Source organism: Hyperolius riggenbachi, chromosome 3 (genome assembly GCF_040937935.1).
Source record: "Hyperolius riggenbachi isolate aHypRig1 chromosome 3, aHypRig1.pri, whole genome shotgun sequence".
In the NCBI taxonomy this organism is placed as follows: Eukaryota; Metazoa; Chordata; class Amphibia; order Anura; family Hyperoliidae; genus Hyperolius; species Hyperolius riggenbachi.
In genome coordinates this window covers 303861978-303885149 of record NC_090648.1, presented here as the reverse complement: position 1 = coordinate 303885149, position 23172 = coordinate 303861978, and the positions used below count along the sequence as shown (strand labels likewise).

Below are 23172 nucleotides of genomic sequence, written 5' to 3'. Positions count from 1 at the left end.
TCGGCGATCCCCGGCCAATCAGCGGCCGGGGATCGCCGCCATGTGACAGGGGACGTCCTGTCACTGGCTGCACAGGAGGGATAGCGTCCTGTGCAGCCCCGATCTCCGGGGGGGAGCAGGTAGGAGAGGGAGGGGGGAATTTCGCCGCGGAGGGGGGCTTTGAGGTGCCCCCCCCGCCAGCCACACGTAGGCAGAAAAGATCAGACCCCCCCTGCACATCATCCCATAGGGGGGAAAAAAGGGGGGCAATCTGATCTCTCTGCCTGCACCCTGATCTGTGCTGGGGGCTGTAGAGCCCACCCAGCACAGATCACTAAAAACAGCGCTAGTCCTTAAAGCGGAATATAACCCTGCATTTCAACTTTGCTCTAAAACATTATTTACAGCATATTATATGCAAAAAGCATTTTTTTTTTACTAGACCAGCATTGGAAGGGTTAAACACAGAGGTTTTAAGTTCCGTGCAGACATTCAGATGGTTACATTCTATTTAGTTAGTGTGTAACTGTTTATCAATAGATACATCTCTTTGGCTGTCCTCCAAGCTCCTTCTCAGTGAGAGAGATGAGTCATAATAAACACATATTTGTAAACAAAAAGTATCTAACTCAAGTTCGGATTCGTCTGCAGAAATCTCTAGGGACTTTAAAGCCCTGTGTAACCCTTCCAATGCTGGTCTAGTAAAAAAAAAAATGCTGGTTGCATATAATATACTGTAAATAATGTTTTAGAGCAAAGTTGAAATGCAGGGTTATATTCCGCTTTAAGGGGGGGTAAAGGGTGGGTCATCAAGTGGTTAACAGAACAAGTGCATGTCCATTTTCAAGGCATTTTTGGCTGTACAGTTTCATTTTGATTTGACAATGCATTTGCATTTACATATTCTTTGGTCTCTATCAGCTAACCAAAGGATTTCTGAATAACAAGAGAAGAGATTAGGCTGCATTTAGAAAAGCAGAATATAACTCAAAACAGGATTCGAATGGTGTTTGTTTAATGCTTCTCCATAAGTTCAAAATAATTTTTTGGTATTTTGGATCTCTCGAAAATGAAGCACATTGTTTACATAGCAGCAGTAGATTAATGGTAGCAGGATGTTGGACTTTACTTTCATATACATGTAAACAAAGAGCTGCATTTATCAACTCCAACAACATTTATATTAAGGACAAGTGAATAATACATTATATGTGGGTATGGGAACAATGCTTTTTTGGAAGTATATGAGAAGATTATTTTCAGTGTAGAACTGTTAAACATGAATTATCACTCCAAGTTGTTGTGAGCCAAAATTAATGATATTTTGCTATCGCTCACAGTGGAAAATAGTCAGCTGACAGTAGCTGAACGTAGGTTTCAAACAGCAGTGGCAATAAATAAATCTGCTAAACAGGGCAATGCTAAGCTGCTGCAATCACATCAGTGATTTTAGAATCCCTCCACAAAGTGGGTGAAACTTAATAGCAGTGGGAACAACTGTTTGGAAGGCAATTTGGAAGTAGTAAATAATGTGTGTGGTGGAGAAAATGGTGGTTGGTGGAAAGAGCATGGATTGGTGCTTTACTGCATCAAAGGAAACAAGTGGGACTGTTTTCTTCACCTTCAAATGGGACAGCAATAGCTACAGCTATGTCAGCCTCTACTCACAGTGCTGCCTGAATACAGAGAATGCAAACCTACTTGTGCATTTAAAGTGACACAGTTCAACACAATGACTTCTCTGAGGGCACCTTTGGGGAAAAAGTTAGCGATTTTTACAAGATCTACACTACCAAGTCTCTATGCTTATTAGATTTACATTAAAGGGTACCTGAAGGGGAGAGAAAGGTCAAACTTAGTTACTTACCATACCTCACTCAGTAGAGGGGCAAACATTTTTAAAAGGCACCTATTTAAAAGGGTGCAGACTATGATCCAACCTCTCCCTACTCTCACACAGAACCCTCCTCTGGGGTTGCCTAACCCCTTAACCTTCCCCCTTGTGGTGCCTAACCTTAACCTTCCTCGTGGTGCATAACCTTAACCCCCCCTCGTGGTGCCTAATCTTAACCCCCCCTCATGGTGTCTGACCTTAACTCTTCCTCATGGTGCATAACCTTAAAACTCCCTTGTGGTGCCTAACCTTAACCCCTGCAAAACTAATCCTTACACCGCTCATCTACATCTACACCCACTATAATAGTTTGTGCTGGGACCACCCACTATGCAGATTGCAGCTACAAATATTGTAACCACAATCCGTATTTTTGCTCACTATGATAGCGGGCACCACGGCCTCCCTCTATCATAGCGGGCGCCCATTTAAACAAAGCACGATTTGTGTCCTTTCTAACTGCTTCTCAGTAGAGGGCACCCTCTGGATAATCCTCCATCCTCCTCAGTCCTGTTGATACAGTGCTAAGACCCTCTGAACATATTAGACAAGGGCTTGTGGAAAATGTTCTTGCTGCCGTGCTCCCATCTGGCACGAGAGTGCGGCTGCACTGCACAGACAAAAATATGGCCCATGCCTGCACGGTAGCACAGAACCACACGTGCATGGCTTTCTCCTGTGTGCAGGGGTGGCTCTGTGCTGCTATGCAGGAGTGGACCGCACTTGCGCCTGCGCAATGCACAAGGACAGGAGCTCAGCCGTGTAGATGAAGAGGGTCCCGGTGAGCAGTGGTGGGGTGCAGGATCATCCAGCGGCTTCCCTTTTCTGAGGTAATTATGTACGTTGACCTTTTTTTTCCCCAGTGGAAACTTTTTCACAACCATAAGTTTACAACCATAAGTTTACAACCAAGTTATTCTTAAAAATTCAGCGCAAAAGTATTAATGATTTAAACTAACATCACTATTCTGCACATATAATCAGAACTGGTCCATTTGGTAAGGATATGCATGAGTATGAACATTTTGGCTGATTTACTGGTTGATTTGTTTTACAGCAAGAGAAACTTGGGGACATCTGCTTCTCTCTCCGCTATGTACCCACGGCTGGCAAGCTCACAGTTGTTATTCTCGAAGCAAAGAACCTCAAGAAGATGGATGTTGGTGGCTTATCTGGTAAGTGATACATAGCTACAAGTAAATTAATGTGTTTGTGTTAAACTCTAAAGCGTTCAGAATACAATTGCCGTTAGTCTTCTTATCTGGTCATTTGCATTTTAAATAATTCAGCCAAGCAACATGTCCATGTAATGTGATACAGGTTTGATTTTATGATATCTTAAGCGGTGACAGCAAGCATGATGCATGCAATGTATGGTATGGCTGAATAAAGGATATTCACTTTATACTAACAGAAAACACAAAAGGTTATTTACAGCAGTAATAACGTAATGATAAACTCTGTTGAGCTTTCCTGCAGACCAAGAACAGCTTATGGTGTTCTATGTGAAACTAAGCAATAATCAAACCCAGCAGCAAATTTACAGAAAGGGAGGAAAGGAAAACTGGAGCAATTGACATGCAGTTGCCCAGTGAAACCAATTAGTTTTAAACTGTTAAATGAAGCAAGAATTTTGATTATTCCCTCTGGGCACCTCGTCCACTTCTACTCCACTGTTTTTTATTTTGTTTTTTGCACCTGTTTTTGCCTCCAAGTCTTTCCTTTATACATGCATTTTAATTAAACTTTTTGTTTAATTTTTCAGTACAAAAGTACAAAAAAGTCCTTAGAGTACAACAATACATAAGTATAAAAGAACAGTGATAGAAATCCATCTCTCCTCCCAATAGAAAAAAATTATGCATGGTATTATCATAGACAATAAAGTTTGGTACTCAAATTTGTACACACTGTGTCCTAGTCATTTTCAAATGATTGTATAGCAAGAATTATATATATGTTATAAGTCTCCACAGCATGTGCTTAAAGGTAAACTCTCTGAAGCAGTGATAGCAGAAGATTACCTATGAGAATTCTTACCTCTCTGTGTAGCGAATTATGTCAATGTGTAAAATTTAGGATTGTGCTGTTGTAAATGCTACTGAGCACCTTTAGAGGGCAGATCTTCAGTTGTTGGCTGTGTCTGTCTATTTAAAAAAGGTATGTTAAAGTGTACCTGAGGTGACATGTGACATGATGAGAGAGACATGTATGTACAGTGCTGTCAAGCATATTGATAACTATGGAATGTTACTTTTTTTTCTTTTCTGAGTCTGAAAGAATTAAACATTCAAGTATACAAGTGACAGTTTCCCTCCAGTTGGGACCTAGTCTGACTATAGCATAACCCTCACTAATATGGAATTACATCCATTTCCTGGCAGAGATTAAAAAGGATACACATTTAAAAAAGGTCAACAGTTCATGTAGTTAATGTAGCTCTGGAACACTTGAAAGCACCGTGTCATTGAGCAGAGACAATAAAACATTAAATCTACTTTTTGAGTTTTAAAACATAAAATAAAGATGTATATGATACTTGCCTCACTGTGCCTCAATGACCACTTTAAAGATTCACTTTAAAGAAACCCTGCATAAGATAAATATGGAGGCTGCCATCTTCATCCTCTAACAAAAAATGCCAGTTGCCTGACTTCTGTGCTGATGCCTCTTATGCTCTAACTCACTTGTCCAGAATGAGCATGCAGATCTGTTGCTTTGACTCTGGTCTGACTCCAGCTGACCTCACCACACTGCATACCTTCATGCATACTGTACAGTATGCAGGAAGGTATGCAGTGTGGTGAGGTCAGCTGATCTCAGTAAAAGCTTGGGAGACATTTCAGTATCATCAATTATCATTCTGACAAATGAATTTTATAATAAATATTTTTATCGAAGTATCAAATGAATGGTCATTGAGGCGCAGTGAGGCAAGTATCATATATGTCCTTAAGTCGATTAGGGTTTGAGCAAACCCCATAGCTCTTTCTGCAGCCCACACTATTATTGTTATAAAGCGCCACAGTCATCAATTTTAATTTTGATAAAATAAAAATGTTGGATATCTAAAAAAAATAAAATTTCAGGAGTAGGAGGATAGAAACACATTTTTATCTCATCAGTTTATATTTCCCTCAGTTACTCTTTAAAGCTGAACTAAAGGATGGTAAATAACTCCTTAAAAGGAACCTATGGTGATAGGAATATGGAGACTGTCATTTAATATCCTTATAAACAATTTCAGGTGTCTGCCTGTGATGTTGTTAGCTTTTGACTTTGACTGGTTTTTAAGTCACCCAACTGCAACAATCGTGTAGCCAGTGGAGTCAGACCAGAGTCAAAGCAACAGATCTGCATGCTCATTCTGGACAAGTGAGTTAGAGCATAAGAGGCATCAGCACAGAAGTCAGGCAACTGGCATTTTTGTTAGAGGATGAAGATGGCATATGTATCTTATGCAGGGTTTCTTTAAAGTGAACCTGTAAAGAAAAAAATAAATAAAAGTTAGATACGTACCTCAGTAGGCAGAAGTCTCTGAATAGTCCAAAAGGCTTTCTCCACCAACCTTTGCCCCACTGTCCCTGGGATCCTCTTAGTATGTTCAACAAGAATGCAGGATAACCACACTCATAGAGAGATAGGAGCACAGCCGCAAACAAGAACAGGGTCCTGGCCATCAGCGGTGGGATCGAGGAGGACAGGGAGAGCCCCTGTAGCATCTTGAGTCTTTCTATTACTTAGGTGAGTATCTAACCTTTTTAACCAACTAGCTGGATGCCCGGCAATGCCCGGGTATGTATTTGGCTAGTATTGGCTCTGCCCACTTTTCCTAACCCTAACACACAATTACTTAATGACCAAGTTTGTGAGCTTTGTGGTCTTTGGCATCAATAATTTGCATTGAAATAAAATAAATCTGATTGATGTGGCTCCACCCCTTTTCTGAATTTGAACCCAAATCACCCAATGGCCAATTGTACCAGTTACAGGTGATTAACAGTGCAAGAGCCTTGTGCCATTAACAGTGCAAGAATGGCATCAATTAAATATCCCCCTTAAAGATTAATAGGTGAATTTTGATTGGCTTTTGTAGGCTCCACCCACGTTTCTGAATATTAATCTCAGTCACCCAGTGACCAACTCTGCAAAGTTTGAGAAACCTACCATTAATAGTGTAAGAATTGCTGCAGTTTATATTTTCTCAGTAAAATTTGTATTTGTCTCCGCCTACTGATGACCCGACATTGCCCAGTTATGTTTTTGGCTGGTGTTGGCTGCGCTTACTTTTCCTAACCCTAACACACAATTAATCAATTACTCAATGACCAAGTTTGTGAGCTTTGCGGTCTTTGGAATCATTACAGTGCAAGAATGGCAGCAATTAAATATTCCCCTTTAAAATCAATAGATAATTTTTGATTGGCTTTTGTAGGCTCCACACACTTTTCTGAATATTAATCCCAGTCACCCAGTAACCAACTGTGCAAAGTTTGAGAACCCTACAATTAACAGTTTAAGAATGGCTGCTGTTTACATTTTCCTAGTAAAATTTGTATTTGTCTCCACCCACTTATGACCCCGCGTTGCCCGCTTATGTATTTGGCTGGCGTTGTTGGCTGTGCCCACTTTTCTAACCCTAACACACAATTAATCAATTACTCAATTACCAAGTTTGTGAGCTTTGCGATGTTTGACATCAATAATTTGCATTGGAATGAAACAAATCTGATTAGCTGTTTGTGGCTTCACCCCCCTTTCTGAAATTGAACCCCAGTCACCCATTGAGCAACTGTACCAGGTTTGAGGCTTGTGCCATTAACAGTGCAAGAATGGCAGCAATTACATATTCCCTTTGAAAACCAGTAGGTGAATTTTGATTGGCTGTTATAGGCTCCACCCACTTTTCTGAATATTAATCCCAGTCACCCAGCGACCAACTGTACAAAGTTTGAGAACCTTACCATTAACAGTGTAAGAATGGCTGCAGTGTACATTTTACCAGTGAAATTTGTATTTGTCTCCGCCCCCTTTTTGGTTATGGGAATAAAAAGTATCCTATACTTTATTCCAGGTAATGTACTATGTGTGTACCAAATTTCATTCAAATCCGTTAAGCCATTTTTGTGTGATCGAGTAACAAACATCCAAACATCCAAACATCCGAACTTTCCCATTTATTATATTAGTAGGATGACACTGATGACATGACCACAGCTATTTCTACTGTCTTATCCATCTCTGGTATGTTGGGAGATGCATCACATCTTATGGTAATGATATGCACCCCCCAACCTCACCATGGTGTTCTATCAAAGGAAGTAGGATGAGGAATGGCAAATGTCAGGACCTTCCCTGGGGTCCAGGTACAGAAATGGAAAATGCAGCAGCCATGTGATCAGTGCCTTTGGACACAGAATACAAGTCCTTTGTGAGATTTTATATGGTACTATTTAAAGTATGCTTCAGAAATTCAGATGACAGGCCCATTGGACCCACTGTTCTATTATCATTTTGTATGCCCATAAATTACACCACAGTCTTTACCCTATGTGGTGGGTCCCCACTCAGCCTCCGGAGACTTGATGCATCTACCCAGCACATGGTTACACCCAAGCCTTAATGCATAGGATATAGAAACTGATGAGGTATAAGAAATGATGCCACCAAGATTCACTAGGCAGTTGCTCTGTCGATTTAGAGTAGTTTAACACTCCAAGGTCATACACAGGGGCCCATATGCAATTCACTTTTTCTCCTGAGTTTTCTCCTAGGTGATATTTTCACAACTTGTCATAAAAGGCCTTTTAAAGAGAACCAGAGACGTGTGCAAAAAGATTTTATACATACCTGGGGCTTCCTCCAGCCCCATAAGCCTGGATCGCTCCCACGCCACTGTCCTCCGCTGCCTCTATCCGCCGGTACCGGGTCCCGTACTTTCGGCCAGTCAAGCCAGTCGACGCAAACGCAGTGTGTCACTGCCGGCGGACGCGGACAATTTTCCGTTCACCAACTTTTCAGTATTTTTTCAATTGTAAAATGCTCAAAAGTTAGTTTAAAGAGAAGAGGAAAATTATCTCCTAGGAGAAAACGCAGGTGAAAAAGTTAATTGCATATGGGTCAGGGATTAGATGACCAACAAACAGAGGGTAATCCAATAATGTAGTCAAACAAGCCAAAGTCCATACACAAGCAATCAATACCAGGAATACAAAGTGGAGACTGAAGAATGGTGAAACTTAGCAAAGGTTAGTCCAGGCAATAGTCAGAAGAGTGGTCAGGCAAAAAGCAATCGTTCCAAACAGAAGGCAATGGAATCACACCCAGTAGCTAGCTCCAGTGACTAAAGCTATCACGGGCAACTAGCAATCCTGAGAGCAAGTCCTTTAAACTTCAGGTATAATCGGGTAGCGCTCCAGCTCACAATGGTTCAACATTAATTGACACTCAATAGTAACTTTCCATCTGGTATCACACTCACCCCGTCAGTTGACCACTGTTAGATTGGTCATCAATCGCTTGTGTGATATCCTGCACCGCCTGTGCTGTCGTTACTTGTGTGATGTCCTGCACCGCCTGTGCTGTCGTTACTTGTGTGATGTCCTGCACCGCCTGTGCTGTAGTTGCTCGTCACTCTCCTCCACTTCAGTTCCTGGTGCTTCCTCCACGCTATGTACACCTCATGGAACAAAAGCTCACATAGTACAGCTCCATAAAACTTAAAAACTTTTAATGTTAAAAATGCACTCACAAGCGTTAAATGAGCTCCTTTAGCCCATGTGCATACTGAAAATGATTTTTTTCCCCACAAATGCTAGATTTTCAATTTGCATAACATATCAGAGAAAAAACTCACATTAATATACATGAAGAGAATGCATCAATGGATATTCACATGCATATATAAAAAAGCACGTGCTAATGCTTGTTACAAAAAGGAGCTACAACATATGCTAACAGAAAACAAAAAATAAATAAGATAAAAATACTTTACAAACAGTATTATTGTTAAGTAGCTAGGGCTGCTTGACTCAGGATGTAGAGGTTTAATTCAACATAACAACTGCAGACACATGTTGAATCTTTTTTTCCTTCAAAAGCTACTAGTTACCTGCCTGTCACCTTGAATCACTAACCCTAAATAAACACACAGTTTTTTTGACCACTGTAATTTCCCTAGTCAGTGGCTCTGAAAGTATTAAGGGCCAACGGACCAGCACCACACTCAGGCAAGTGGCCATTTATTTTTAGACGCAGATCAACAAATTTAATTCTTTAACCAAAGGTTTTCATTAAGAGGCTAATTTCCATTACTTACAATGGCAATGTTTATTGCCTTCAGCCATCATTCAAATGTATGATAATGTAATCAATCTAGCTTGTTTTCACTGAGGGAGAACTGTTGTATTTGATTAACCATGTTAAAAAATTATTTTTATTACAATTGGCTGAAAGTGTGCTGTACAAGTTTAAAGATGAATGCTTACAGCTACAAGTAATCCTTCCTTAAAATTATATACATGACTGGAATATATGGACACATTTTTCTGGAAATTAGAATAATGAAAGCATTTTTTTAAATAACAACAGATAATATAAAACTGTGGTTCTGGACTATAGTTGTAAAATATACAACATAGAAATGACGTGCCTCGGGCAAGATTAATTTAGGTCAAGAGGAATTATAAGGTTATGACCACAGTGGTGTGTTCTGATGACAAATACCATTTTTATCAATTTCATGATCAAAAATCTGCACTCCAGCTCCAAGAGGACAGAATAGACCCTTAACACTGCTTGCACTACTTTCAAACTGCAAGTAAAACAAAACATTTAAAGCAACACAACAAGTAAATTTGTAAAGCAATACATCTGTAATTTCATATGCATGTGATACAATACATAAATTATCTTCTGGACAATCATATGCATTTGGAACACTGTTAAATATTGCATACCACATTTCTCAACTCCGCACATATTTATCATGCTACAGCATGCCAGAAGGTGGGGAGATGGACTAGTCCAAAACCTATCATATCTGCCAGAATTCCACTGCCTACTGTTATGCTGGGACTACACGGTATTTAGATGGCGCCATTGATAATTTCCGATATGTGCGATCGATCACCAGCCCAATCGATTCCACGCTTGATACCACATGGGGGACAATGGAAAAAGATAAGGAAAACGAGCAGAAGATAAGAGAATTGCCCGCGGGGTCGAGCGGGGAATTGATCGGGTGGCAGAATCGAGCCACGGAAACGCACCGTGTATTCCCAGCATAAGTGACAGCAAATAGAGTTGAGTCTGGCACCATCCACTTTTTGCTCTTTATAATTTATTAAAAGATTGCTGACATATCATACGGACTCAACTCTATTTACTGAAGTTTGGAATCGATAGCTGTCAATTCCTTATCCTGGCACGTCCCACAACTTAAGAATTGGAGTGCGGATTACCTCTATCTCTACAACAGCATAAGTGACAGCAACACAGGAGAAGAGTAATGTATGGTACATTTTACTCTTGGAGAAATGTACATCTTATAAATATGTTTTTTAAATTTTACAATTTTTGGCAATAGTAGTCCTTTAAAGTGTTAGCATTTTTATATTCCAGTGCTGTAAAAGACTTTGATTACTACGGTAATAGACATGCATTACTGATTTTTGCTGTTGTAAAATACTACTATAGTATAGAGAAGGCCTTAGGAGAGTGAGTAGGAGCGACAGAAGACATAGTCAAGAGCAATGGAAGATATGGGTAGGTGGCTGGGAAGCTTTGTTCATTGATTGTAGCAAAGGATGCAGCCGGAGGCTTGCAGGCTTGGTCAAGCATCCACAGCAAGTTCAAGGTAGATGACAGACAGGTTAGGCCACAGGTGTCGAACCCCAGGCCTGGAGGGCCAGATCCATGTCAGTGTTTAGGATGGACTGAGATAGAGAGGAATGTGTTCTACCTGATGGACCACATCTTTCCTGATTCAGTCCAATCAATTAATTTGAGCTGTGTCAAAAATGTGTGAGGACCTTGGCCCTTGAAGGACCGGTTTGACATCCCTGGGCTAGGCTAAATATCAACAGCAGGGTTAAAGGTAGCAGCAGGTAAGGAGTAGTCAAAAGAAGGAGTAACGGTTACAGGTACAGTGGGAAAAAGCAAATTAAGATTAATCTAATCAATCAATCTGTTTGAGGACACCTGCCTAAGGTGTTTACTCATAGGACTCAAAGTATTCCCTTGGGATATCTGGCACATGTCTCTATGCACAGCATATGATACCCATGCTAGATTGTATGCACATGTATGTGGAATTCAGCCACAACTAAAAGACTGCAATCAACAATGCTTGTACTGTGGCACATAGACAGAAAACCCACAACCACCAAGGAAGGCATGACAATAAATAGGAGCAGAAAGGAAAAAATGCATTAAGCAGGTGATTTAGGCTTTAGTGTTATTACTATTTTTATAAACAGGGACCTAAGTGTTTTGACTTCACTAACTGAATCATTTTTACTAATGGTAAGAGAACTGAAAGATATCCACACAGCTAAGGATTTTCAAAAGTAGGTCAACAATGGCAACCTCTATATTTTTCATACAGCAATTCGGTGCCTTTTTACAGGCAAAAAGCATAATCCTATAATAAAATGACTGATCATCTATCTATAACCTACAGAGGTTTTATTTTTTGCTTGGGAAAGTGCACTGTGAGAAGTTGTTTATCAGTTTCGGAGTTAGTATGATAAAGTTGTAATGCTTGTGCCAATTCTCTTGTACACTTAAACCGAATCTGAAGCTACAAAGAAAAAAAAATGCTTACTACAGTAGAGAGAAGACTGGATGCTTCCCCAATCCTCATCAAGTCCTGCGCTTCTCGCTGGGACCCTTTTATTCTCCTTAACCATGTTCCCCTCGGTGTACAAGTTACAGCCGCACTGATCAGGTTACGATTCAAATCCATGCAGTAGCACAGAGACGCACCTGCATGGAGGAAAAGGCATGCACAAGTGCCTTCATGCTACTGCGCAGGGGTGGGCCATAGTTTGCGCCTGCACAGTTCGTCCACACTTATACATGGAGCGGAGCAAGGCTGCAAGCACCATATTCAACATTATTGTAGAATATTTTCAAAAGGTCCCAGCACATGAATATAGGGTGGGAAAAGAAGATCAAGGAAGTCTCTGGACTATCCAGAGGCTTCACTCTACTGAGGTAAGTATCTTTTTTTTCCCTTCAGGTACACTTAAAAAAAAATATTTTTTAACCTCCCTGGCGGTCAATTAAATCCGCCAGGGAGGCAGCACAGCCCTATTTTAATTTTTTTTTTTTTAAATCATGTAGCTAGTCTAGCACTAGCTACATGACAGCCGCTGAGCAGCGGCATCCCCCACCCCCTCCGATCGCCTCCGGCGATCAGGCGCATTAGGAAATCCTGTTCTAAACGGGATTTCCATGAGGGCTTCCCCCGTCGCCATGGCGATGAGCGCGATGACGTCACAGACATCACCGATGTTGTGACATCAGAGGGAGTCCCGATCCACCCCTCAGCGCTGCCTGGCACTAATTGGCCAGGCAGCGCATGGGGTTTCGGGTCGGCAACCTCTATCGCGGCGGGTAGCGGTGAATCGGTGCTGAGCGGCGGCAATCAAAGGTACCACGCAGCTAGCAAAATGCTAGCTGCGTGTATAAAAAAATAATTATGCAAATCGGCCCAGCGGGGCCTGAGAAATCCTCCGCAGCGGCTTACCCCGTGTCCAGCACGGGGTTACCGCTAAGGAGGTTAAACCTTAAAGAGGAACGCAGTGAAAATAACGTAATAAAAAAGTGCTTCATTTTTACAATAATTATGTGTAAATGATTTAGTCAGTGTTTGCTCATTGTAAAATCTTTCCTCTCCCTGATTTACATTCTGACATTTATCACATGGTGACATTTTTATTGCTGGCAGGTGATGTCAGTGGAAGGAGATGCTGCTTGCTTTTTTAGCAGTTGGACCCAGCTGTAAACAGCTGTTATTTCCCACAATGCAATGAGGTTCACAGACAGGAAACTGCCAGGACCATGGTCCTGACAGTTCACACTGTGGGAGGGGTTTCACCACAATATCAGCCGTACAGAGCCCCCTGATGATCCGTTTGTGAAAAGGAAAAGATTTCTCATGGGAAAGGGGGTATTAGCTAAGGATTGGGATGAAGTTCAATTCTTGGTCACGGTTTCTCTCTAATAATTATAAGTAGGGCTTTAAATGGCTTTAGCAGTAGAGATAATAGTGCAAAATGTTCATTACTTAGCTATACCATTCTAGAAATCTGAAAGATAGAATCCATTAGAAATAATATATGTACATGATTTTTCTATAAATAATGTGTATGTGTGTTATAACAAGATTTTATACATTTAATTTAAAAAAAATTTTAGCTTCTTCTGGAATAACAACTGCAGAAAATATGCTTTCCCATCTGCTGTTAAAATAATTTCTGCTCTAGGGAGTACTTTTAAATGCTTAACATTAGCATGCAAATTAACACACATATTTTTTGCCTTTATTGCTTTTGTTGTGGAATAAACCCAGCAAAAAAAAATAAAAATCAGTTAGTAGTCATACATTAACTTTTAATAAATGATGCACGCTTACCATTCATGCCACATTTTAAAGCAATGTGCATGTTGGATTACCGTAACACCGGAAGTGTATATTGTTCTAGTATAATAGTAATAATAATCATAATAATATCAGGATTGGGCTGCAAACAGTTTTGATTCAATAATGTGTATGTTACATCACTTAAAGTGGATCTCCGATTGCATAAATTGGATGATCCTGCTTCCAAATGTGGCAGGGCTGGAATCCAGATGGCCTGTTACTATGTTTTATTGTTTTCATCAGATCAAGCTTTTGTAGCCTGCAACCATTGTTACAAATGTAGTTGCTTTTGCTTTCAGAGCCTGAGTAGTACATGTGTATTCTATGAATAGAGCAAGTCAGAATATCACCCCTCTAGCCATGTTTGCGATGTCATCTAAGTGTGTTTAGGTAATATACAGTAGATATCTTTCCGTCCCTTGGAATGCCTACATAGTTTAAAGCGGTATAAAACCCTGACATAATATTCAATAAAAACATGTTTTCCTACTTTTTATATGTCATACGGTTATCATATTTGCTTTTGTGCATAAGTATTAGTATTCATTTAGAAATGATACGTTCCCAAAGTACACTTTTTTTTGCTCTGAAAGCTGACTTTGCATTTTATTTATAACTGCTTTATGATTTCACTATATTTTCTTCTGGGAGGGCATTTTTATTTAAGTGTTTTGCATTATGGTAGACCAGTTGCAGGGGTGTAACTAGAGGGGAGCAGCCCCTGCAATCGCAGGGGGCCCAGCGCTGTTGGGGGAGGGGCAACTACTAACCTTCCCTTCCTCCTATACAGGGGAAGATATACTTCAGGTGTTTTGTGGCTATATTTTTTATGGGTGAGAAGATCATGATGGCCACACTTGTTTTATGACCCTTGTGAGATGGGCCCCAAAGCTGTGAAAGGCACAAGGGAAGGGGTGTGAACATTGGGGGCCTTCATCAAAGTTCCCCTGGGTTCCCCATGAATTGTAGTTATGCCACTGACCAGTAGCCTGGAAATACATATGCCAGCCTCCATATATCTCTCACATCAGGTTCCCTTTAAACAGAGATTAAGATGTAGCACAATTTGGTAACCTGTTTAAACAGCTGTAGTTCTTTTAAAGAGAATCTGTACTCTAAAATTATTACAATAAAAAGCATACCATTCTATTCATTATTCTCCTGGGCCCCTCTGTGCTGTTGCTGCCACTCCCTGCTGCAATCCTGGCTTGTAATTGCCATTTTTATGCAGTGTTTACAAGCAAAAGACAAGATAATACAGCCACTGTGCAACTAGGAAAGACTGCAGCAAGACAGACCACATTAGAACAGGTATAGGGTTCGAATCCCAGCCAGGTCAACATCTGCAAGGAGTTTGTACTGTGCAACTAGGAAAGACTGCAGTAAGACAGACCACATTGGAACAGTTAGTGACAAGACAAGATACTCTGTACAGCACTGCGTAATATGTTGGCACTATATAAATAAATAAATACACATTTGAAACACCTACATCAGCCGTTTTTCCACTCAAGAAAAGTTAGATATCGAATTGACTTAGCGTTTTCTTGCATCTGCAGCATTTTATTTCACCTCTGCATTTTATCTAAAGCACTGAACAGTATGTACAGAGAGGGAAAATGGAAAAGTGGAGTTTTGTAATATAAGCACTTCTATGCAGGCTATGAGCTCAAATGTTATAAGATAAGTCAGCATCTTTTATAAAAGAAGCACTCCAAGTTCAGTTAATTCCATCTTAGGGATTTATATTGCAGCGACCAAGAGGACTCTCACTGTGATGCTGGCATCCTGGAGAGAATAGCATAAAGAAACTGTTTGGCCTCTATCTTACAAATTATCGGGATTTTAGAAAATGTTTCAGTAGATTATATTGGCTTTTGAAGAGAAAACACTGCATTCGACAGAAGGCCAGAACGCTTGCTATTTACACAAGAATTTGCTTGCTCTTGGGCATTCGTGTTCAGCTTTTCATGTTTACCATCACCTGCTTGCTTCATTATTTACAGTTCTGGTGTATTTGAATGCTAATATTTTCAACAAAGAAATAATAGTTTGACCTACTGTGCCGTTACCTGAGATCCCCAGTATACATCTTTCCCGAGTCCTTTCAATGAATACCCTGGGGCCTGTGTTTTGTCTCTCTTGGCACTTCTCCATCTCTAACTGAGTCCATGCCGCAAACACTTTTTCTGAAGCTTAGAAACCAGTAGAGGGTGTTTAGACACAAAGACGTATTCCAGCTGCAGTCAGGACATTGCGTTCTGAATAAAAATATAAAGAGAAATATAGATGCTCCTAGTGCTCTTGCCAAAGATTTCTTACCTGTCCAATCAGTTTACCTCCTGAAAGTAATTACAGTAGGTAATTGCATGTTTCATGAAACCTATGCATGAGTATTATGAGAATACATTTTTAGATTAGTACATCATCTGCAGTGTAGTTGCTCTATCATGAGATATCTTTTAAAGCAGAAGACTTATAATCATATCTTTATATAGATATGGCAATGCTCATCATCACATTGATAGGAGCACTCTGCCATGCTTGCCAGACAGGTAGTGTACCCTTTATTCAGGATGAGCCTGCTGATGACAGCTAAGGCACTGGACAGAGGTGGGCATAAAACAATTCAGCATTAGAGTGCTGTGGGTAGGGTCAGTACCATCAGGGTTTATAGAAGGAGAAAGGTGAGGACAGGACCATAGAAACGAAGAGAAAGTGCCTTGCTCAGGCACTTGTGACAAACACTTAGCATGCTTAAGTTGCCAAAGCAGTTAACAAGATCTCTGGCAGCTTAAGGTCCCAGCAATCAAAAGATGGGCTGGACCAGGGACCCCACCCTGATGGAGGTATCCTTCTGTTGATATATCAGCAAGTTTAGTAATATGAAGACACAGGCAGAATAATATAGTGAAAAGTCAAATGTAGACACACTGTAGACTGCTACTACAGTGGTTTGATCTGTATGTTCGGCTCTGACAATAAGCTTTATTGGTGTAAAAATATGCTGGCGCAATAAGAAATTGGTACCTGTGAGATGAACTGGCGGTGGGTGCAGGGCACTGACTAATGAAGGCATAAGTCAGTGCCATGGACCCACCGCCTGTTCATCTGACAGGTACCAATTTATTTTTAAACAGTGTGTTTTCACACCACTAAAGCTTATTGGTAGTACTGGATATACTCTCTGTTTTGTATATCAGATACCTTGGTCTGGCTGACCTAAGCACGCCTGAGCCCAATCCTGTGAATGTGGCCACCATACCTGCAGGTCTCCCCAAGTGGTAAAGCCAGTGTCTCTCAATCTAACTTGCCACAAAAGTGGTTTGATCTGTTACTGTTGAGCTCAGCCAAACTCCCTGTGATATCTGCAGAACGATAGCATAGCGATCCATGTCACAGAGATGACCACGAAGACCTACACTTCTTATCAACATTCCTCCTACTAAGGCAAGTAGGTTGATACATTAATGCTTAACACACTGAAACAGCGCAAGTTAAATCTTCTTATGTACGTAAATTAAATTAACGCAATATAATTATAGTGCGGGCAGGCTATGTACACTAATGACAGCGTAGCATGGGATCCTTAAGCAACGGGCGATCCTTGAAAATGCCACGCGATAGTGGCGTATTCTAACCGTTTATTAGTACCGATGTCCGCTCTATAATTAAGTCGCTTTAAAGAAGATAAGAAAATTTAACTTGCACTGCAATTTCATAGGTGACTTGTTTTATACAGACAAAGCCATGCATAGTACAAAACAGAACCGGTTTGTAATAGAGAGTTTGGCATGAGCAACAAAGTTCCAGCTGACAAGATCCTAAAATGGACACTGTACCAACAGACTCTGGTCCAGTTAGGAATATGGTGTGTCAGACAGAAAGTGGGATTTGCAATACACCTCATGTGCTCTGACTAATATTAATCTCCTGTATTTAGTAACAAGGCAAAGTAAATTGGATGTCAGAATTTGGAGAGCAGATGGTTGGCACTTTGCCTCAGGACACCTGAGATACTATGGTCATGACCTCAGATCTTGATGAAACTGATAAATAGCCTCCAATTCTCAGATGTCGCATGCACATTAACAGCCTTTCTGTTTCATCATGAAAAATGGACTAAAATGTAACATATTTAATTCATTTATTCAGCCTAAATACTTCCACAATACCTTTACAGAGCTCATGCACCAGTTTTGCGTGATAGTAATATACTGTTTGTTTTCAAAGTATGTACCAGCTTAAATAAATAACACTTTAACTAACACAGAATGGGCATCACAGTAAAAGAGATTTAAGATCATGACATAAATGCGTATATTAGCAAATGTGTGCCAGTTGGGCGCACGTAAGGATGTAAATTGGGTGCCGTGTGCAAAAAGGTTAATCATGGGAGGACTAGAATAAGGCAAAGGGTAGGTGGTGAGGATTAATGTTAGGCACTGGATAAGTGAAGAAGCTTAGGGCAAGGGAGATACTAAAAGGCAAAGTTAGTAAGATAAGGTTAGAACTAGTCATAGAACTGGTGGTAAGCTTATAGTGAAACACATGGCAGGATAGATAGTTTAATGTGAAGCACAGTGTATGGGGGAAGTTTTTTTAGGCACATGATAGAAGAGGTGGTAAAGACTGGTATGCAGCACTTACACACAAACTGTGGGGGTAAAGTAAAAGCTAGAGAAAGGACATGTATTGGCATTGAGGTTAGAGCTAGGCACAGTGCAAGTTGATCTGCAATAGTATCTTTATTCAGAAAATGCTGATAAATTAACATGAAGGTGCTCAACTTAAAAGTCAGAACAACGTTATTAATTCTTTTTATTTTGTATTGAGGCCTAAACCTAACTTCACTCCCAGTGTTAACTGCATCCTGAAATATAACTCTCTTCTCCCCCATTTACGGTACTTTGTCCCCTAAGCTAATTATTTTATGATGTCTATCCCTAACCTCTTAGAGGTGACCAATAAAATAAATCCCCATCCTATCCCCATAACACCAACCTTCCTGTTATATACCAATATCTAATTAATAAGCCTAACAAATACCATTTGTTGCCTTCAGTACCTGATGTTTCAGTGTTATAATAGCCAAACACGGGTGCCAAAATAAAGCACCTGATAAGAATTAGCAAGGGCACCAATAAAATTCAGCTCCTCCTGCTAAAAAATTCTGGCTTACTGTTTTGGTTATGACAAGTACCATTATGCCAAAATTACCTGTTGCTGAATTTAACTATTTTGGTTTTACCCCGGCGTCAACATAGCTTTGTATCATTTCTGTCAGATAGAATAAAAAAAAAAAAAAAGTGGTTCCAGACAAAAGTTATATACTGTATATATATATATATATATATATATATATATATGTATATATATATATATATATATATATATATATATATATATATATATATTACCAGATGTTATTGTAAATGTCCCATCCCTTCCATCATTAAATGCGTAGTCAGCTACTCTAGAGATAATGTAATGTCTCCTGGCCCACTGATGCCTGCTGTTTATTATTCTAAAGCTTAAATAGGAGATCGGGGAGGCAAAAATCTGGTCTGCATCAAGTCTCTATTGTTCTCTAGAGTCGGTACAGAGATAAGCTGTTTCCATAGTTCTCAAATTATTATACAGTATTTGAATGCAGGTGTGTATGATAATGTGCGTACTGAATGAAAAAATAGATAATGTGTCATGACAAAGATTTTGCGACTGCCAGCTCATCGGCTGTGGATACAGAAGCATAACTGCACACAAAAAAAGTGTATTTTGAACATTGGTTTTATTAATAATGAAGACAGGTGTGGAGACATAGGTCAAGTCTCTAATGAATGCTCACAGAATGATTGTTCGATTCCTTTCACTTCTGCCCAGGTTGCTAGCTGGAACCAGCAGAGATCAATGGCTATGTTTACACAGTCTTTCTTTATTGGTAAATGTTACAAAAACTAATTTGCTATTGTTAAATTTCATGCACAAGCAAAGTTGATTAAAAGGCAGAATCCATAAAATATGTTTTAACCAGACTATAACACTTAATTAGAGTTTTTAATCCAAGCATAACTCAAATGAAGGATTACAGAGGGTAATGATATGCAAATTACCAGGTAGCTGATAAGACTTTGTGAAAGACCTATACAAATTGTCAGCTAAATCTGAACCACATAGTGTGATGTTAATTATGTGCAAAACACAGATAGTACATTGCAATCACCCATTGGTACTTATTATGTGACTTACAAATTAAGCTCCAAGGTCAGCAAGACTGTATAAAAAAAGTTTTATGTTAGGGTGGAATTAAAAGTTTTATAGAATTCATGTTGCTGAGATTATCTTTTGTGTTCAGCATTTCAATAATGTAATACACTTAATACATTTATATCAACATGTTCAGCAAAATACAGATTTTGGTTTAGCCTGTGTACGTATTCTGAGTTCAGTCCAATAGTAATGAGTATTTCCAAGTCCTGTGATTGGCCTAAAATTTCCAATTTTATGCCAATCATAACACTCATAATTTGGAAATACTCTTTAGTATTAGATCAAGCGGAGAATATAGTGATTTACCACAGAAAATGGAATAGCACAGAAATTTTAGACCAATCACGAGGCTCGGATATGATCGAGTTTTACTGAGTCTTATGATTGGTCTAAAATTTCAGCGGTATTCTGATTGTAACAGAAAAATTCTGCAGCCTGTGACTGGCTCAATGCTTCTGAGCTCTGTGATTAGGCTAAAATGTTCATGTTGCTGTAATTCCGTGGGATACCAATTTCCAATACTGGTTTTCAATTACTGCTGCGTTACGCCCATTTCCAATCGGAAATTTTTATTCCACAGACATTTTCCGTCCATACCTAGTCACCATTTCAAAACGTATTGTCGGGACATAAGGATGTACAGTATTTCCAGGTCTTTTGCAGGCATTTATAAATGTCCGTCTGGAGTAACTCCAGCTGTTATAGGTTCACCAAAACTATAAGAACTGTTCCGGAGGAACTGCCTCTTTTAGTACTGCAGGTGGAAGCTTGGGGCCTCAAGAAGACTAAACAGAAGATTTTGGAGGGGAATAACAGTATATTTTAATTTAACAAACAACTCTAATTCCTCCATCGTACCCTTTCACAACGCATGTGCAGTATCCACATATTGGACTATAACAGGGACATCCAGGGCCGGATTTGTACTCATTACCACCCAAGGCCACTGTCAGCAACCGCCCCCCTTTAGTTAAGATAGCCAGATGAACCCCTCGAGTATAGGTAGCCAGATGACCCTTCCCTCCAGTATAGATAGCCAGATGACCCTTCCCCATACCTCTGGTATAGGTAGCCCATTGACCCTTCCCTCCACTATAAGTAGCCAGATGACTCTTTCCCCCCCCCCCCTTCAGTTTAGATAGAATGATGACTCCCCTTCCCTCCAGTATAGGTATCATGATCACCCCTTCCCCATCCCTCTAGCATAAGAAGCCAGATGACCCTCCCCACACTTCCATATAGATAGCCTGATGACGCCCCCTCCCTCCAGTTTAGGCAGCAAGGAGATCTTTCCCTTCCCCCTAGTATAGCCTGCTGCACACCCACCCTTGATCCTGTGGTGCCCTAGGCGATGGCCTATGTGGCCTTGGCTTAAATCCGGACAGGGGGACATCAAAAATTAAGTCTGCAGCTGCTATAACTTTTTTGAAGACTCAATGAAACTATGGTCTTAAAGCAGAACTAAACTCTGGAAAGACATACATTTAAAAACCTGTCTAACAACTCCTCTTTGGCTTTATAGTTACTGTACCTGCCTTCGACCCAACAAAAGGTCATTTTTGTGGAAATCCCCAAAAAATGGAAGCAGCCATTTTGCATAGTAATATAATATTCAGTTCAGTCAGAAATATTTGCAGTAAAGTAAACCCTCTGTTTCCCTAAATGGTTCATAAATTTGCACGGAGCAAAATTTATCACCCCACTTATAAACCTGAAGTTATATTGGGTTTAATGCAATGATGACATATTTATTCCACAGGGAGGAGGTGTCCTCACTAGTGATGAGCAGAAATGTCACATTTTCGTAATTAGGACACAAAATTTGCGATTACTACACAAAATCGTAATTCGTAATTATTAATTTTGTCATTCGTATTTTTTTGTAATTTTGCGTTTCATTCCTAATTCCTTAATTTAGCATAATTACGAAAAATTAAACAATATAACAGGTAACCCGAAATACTGATAATTTTCAAAATTTTCATAATGATGAAAATTGTGTTATGAAAATAACTGTAATTATGAAAATAATCGTAGTTACAAAAAATTGTGTATGGTCAGAACTTCGCCAAATTTTGTGTAATGTTTCGTGATTGCGATTTTTCCATTATGATCGTAATCACAAAAATTATGTATAATTTCACAGCTTTCCAAGTATTTTTATTATAAAGAAAATGGAATGGTTCAAAGGAGAGATCAGGAAGTTGCTGGAGTAATCACAGATGTGCCAGTGTAATGTAGCATATTTAAATAGCTGAAATTTGTTGGCTTTAAAGTAGTGTTGTAACACGGCCCTACAGTCTATGATAATGCCAAAACCAATACAAATTCCAAAAGCCTAGGTATACATAAAGCCCACATCCCATTTAGTTTGTTCAGGTAACAATCCTATGGCTGTAAGATTCCCTGTTATTACCTGACATCAGCAATCCTCAAGGGAATGGAAGCCGATAAGCTCAATGGAAGCCGATAACTTCTATTACTACTTCTTATTTACTACTTAAAGCGGACCCAAACCCAAACATGTTTTTAATTCAAAATATTTAGTTGCAGCACTCTGACACATACAAAGATAAATAAACACTCCTTCAAGCTCATGAGCATTTCAGTGCATGCTTTTCACCCTTCTCTTTTCATAACTAGGGCTATACAGGTGGCAGCCATTACTTCTGAGTTTAGTAGGAGGTTTTAGATCATGGGTGTGTTTGTCATCAGCTACCCACTCTTACAGGGGCGTTGTCTATGTGAAATCTCACACAAGCTGAGATCACCTCCCCTGTGACATCATCAGTAGCAGCCTGTGATTTGTTTTTGTTTTTTATCTCCTCTACCAGTCTGCCTGATTCTGTCCCGGCAATCTGAAAGGAAGGGAGGGGTTCCTCCAATAAATGTAAAATATTTTATATTTGTCATCATGCAGCTAAAAAAAAGGCTGCTATTTATTATTATAAGTTAGAAAATAGATTTTATTTCTGAAATCTTGTATTTTTTTAATTTGGGTCCACTTTAACTGCCCCAGAGTGGGAGGTTCTTGTGCTCTCTTTCCCTCCTTCTATGCAAATGTGAAGAGGAAAGGAGCCTAAACCCCTGTGTTGGACAGAGGGAGCGATCTTGACAATACTGTGCAAGTCTGTGTAGTTGTCATCGAAGGGTGCTGCTCTCTTGGGTGCCACTCTAGGTGGTATATAATCTGCAGTAGACAGTGGGATGTGGGGGGATGGGTGGAAAAACAAGGGGTGGGGGAGAGCGCACTCAGGTTGTCATTCAATAAAAATGGCCAGCCGGCCGTGGAATATTCTCACCTGGATCTGTGGCTGACTGTCCCATACGGGGTGGCCAGCAGAAAGGCTTTGTCCCACTTGGACCTGGGACCAAGTCT

General features: G+C 39.9%; 1 protein-coding gene across 2 annotated transcripts in view; it reads left to right on the top strand.

Annotated features, from left to right (window-relative positions):
* The window catches only part of SYT1 (synaptotagmin 1), a 765091-nt gene that overhangs the window by 669681 nt on the left and 72238 nt on the right, over positions 1 to 23172 (top strand). For both annotated transcript variants that reach the window (XM_068276627.1, XM_068276626.1), the window contains exon 11: positions 2931 to 3048. In XM_068276627.1, the coding sequence (XP_068132728.1) occupies positions 2931 to 3048 (118 nt within the window). The remainder of the gene's footprint in view (positions 1 to 2930; positions 3049 to 23172) is intronic.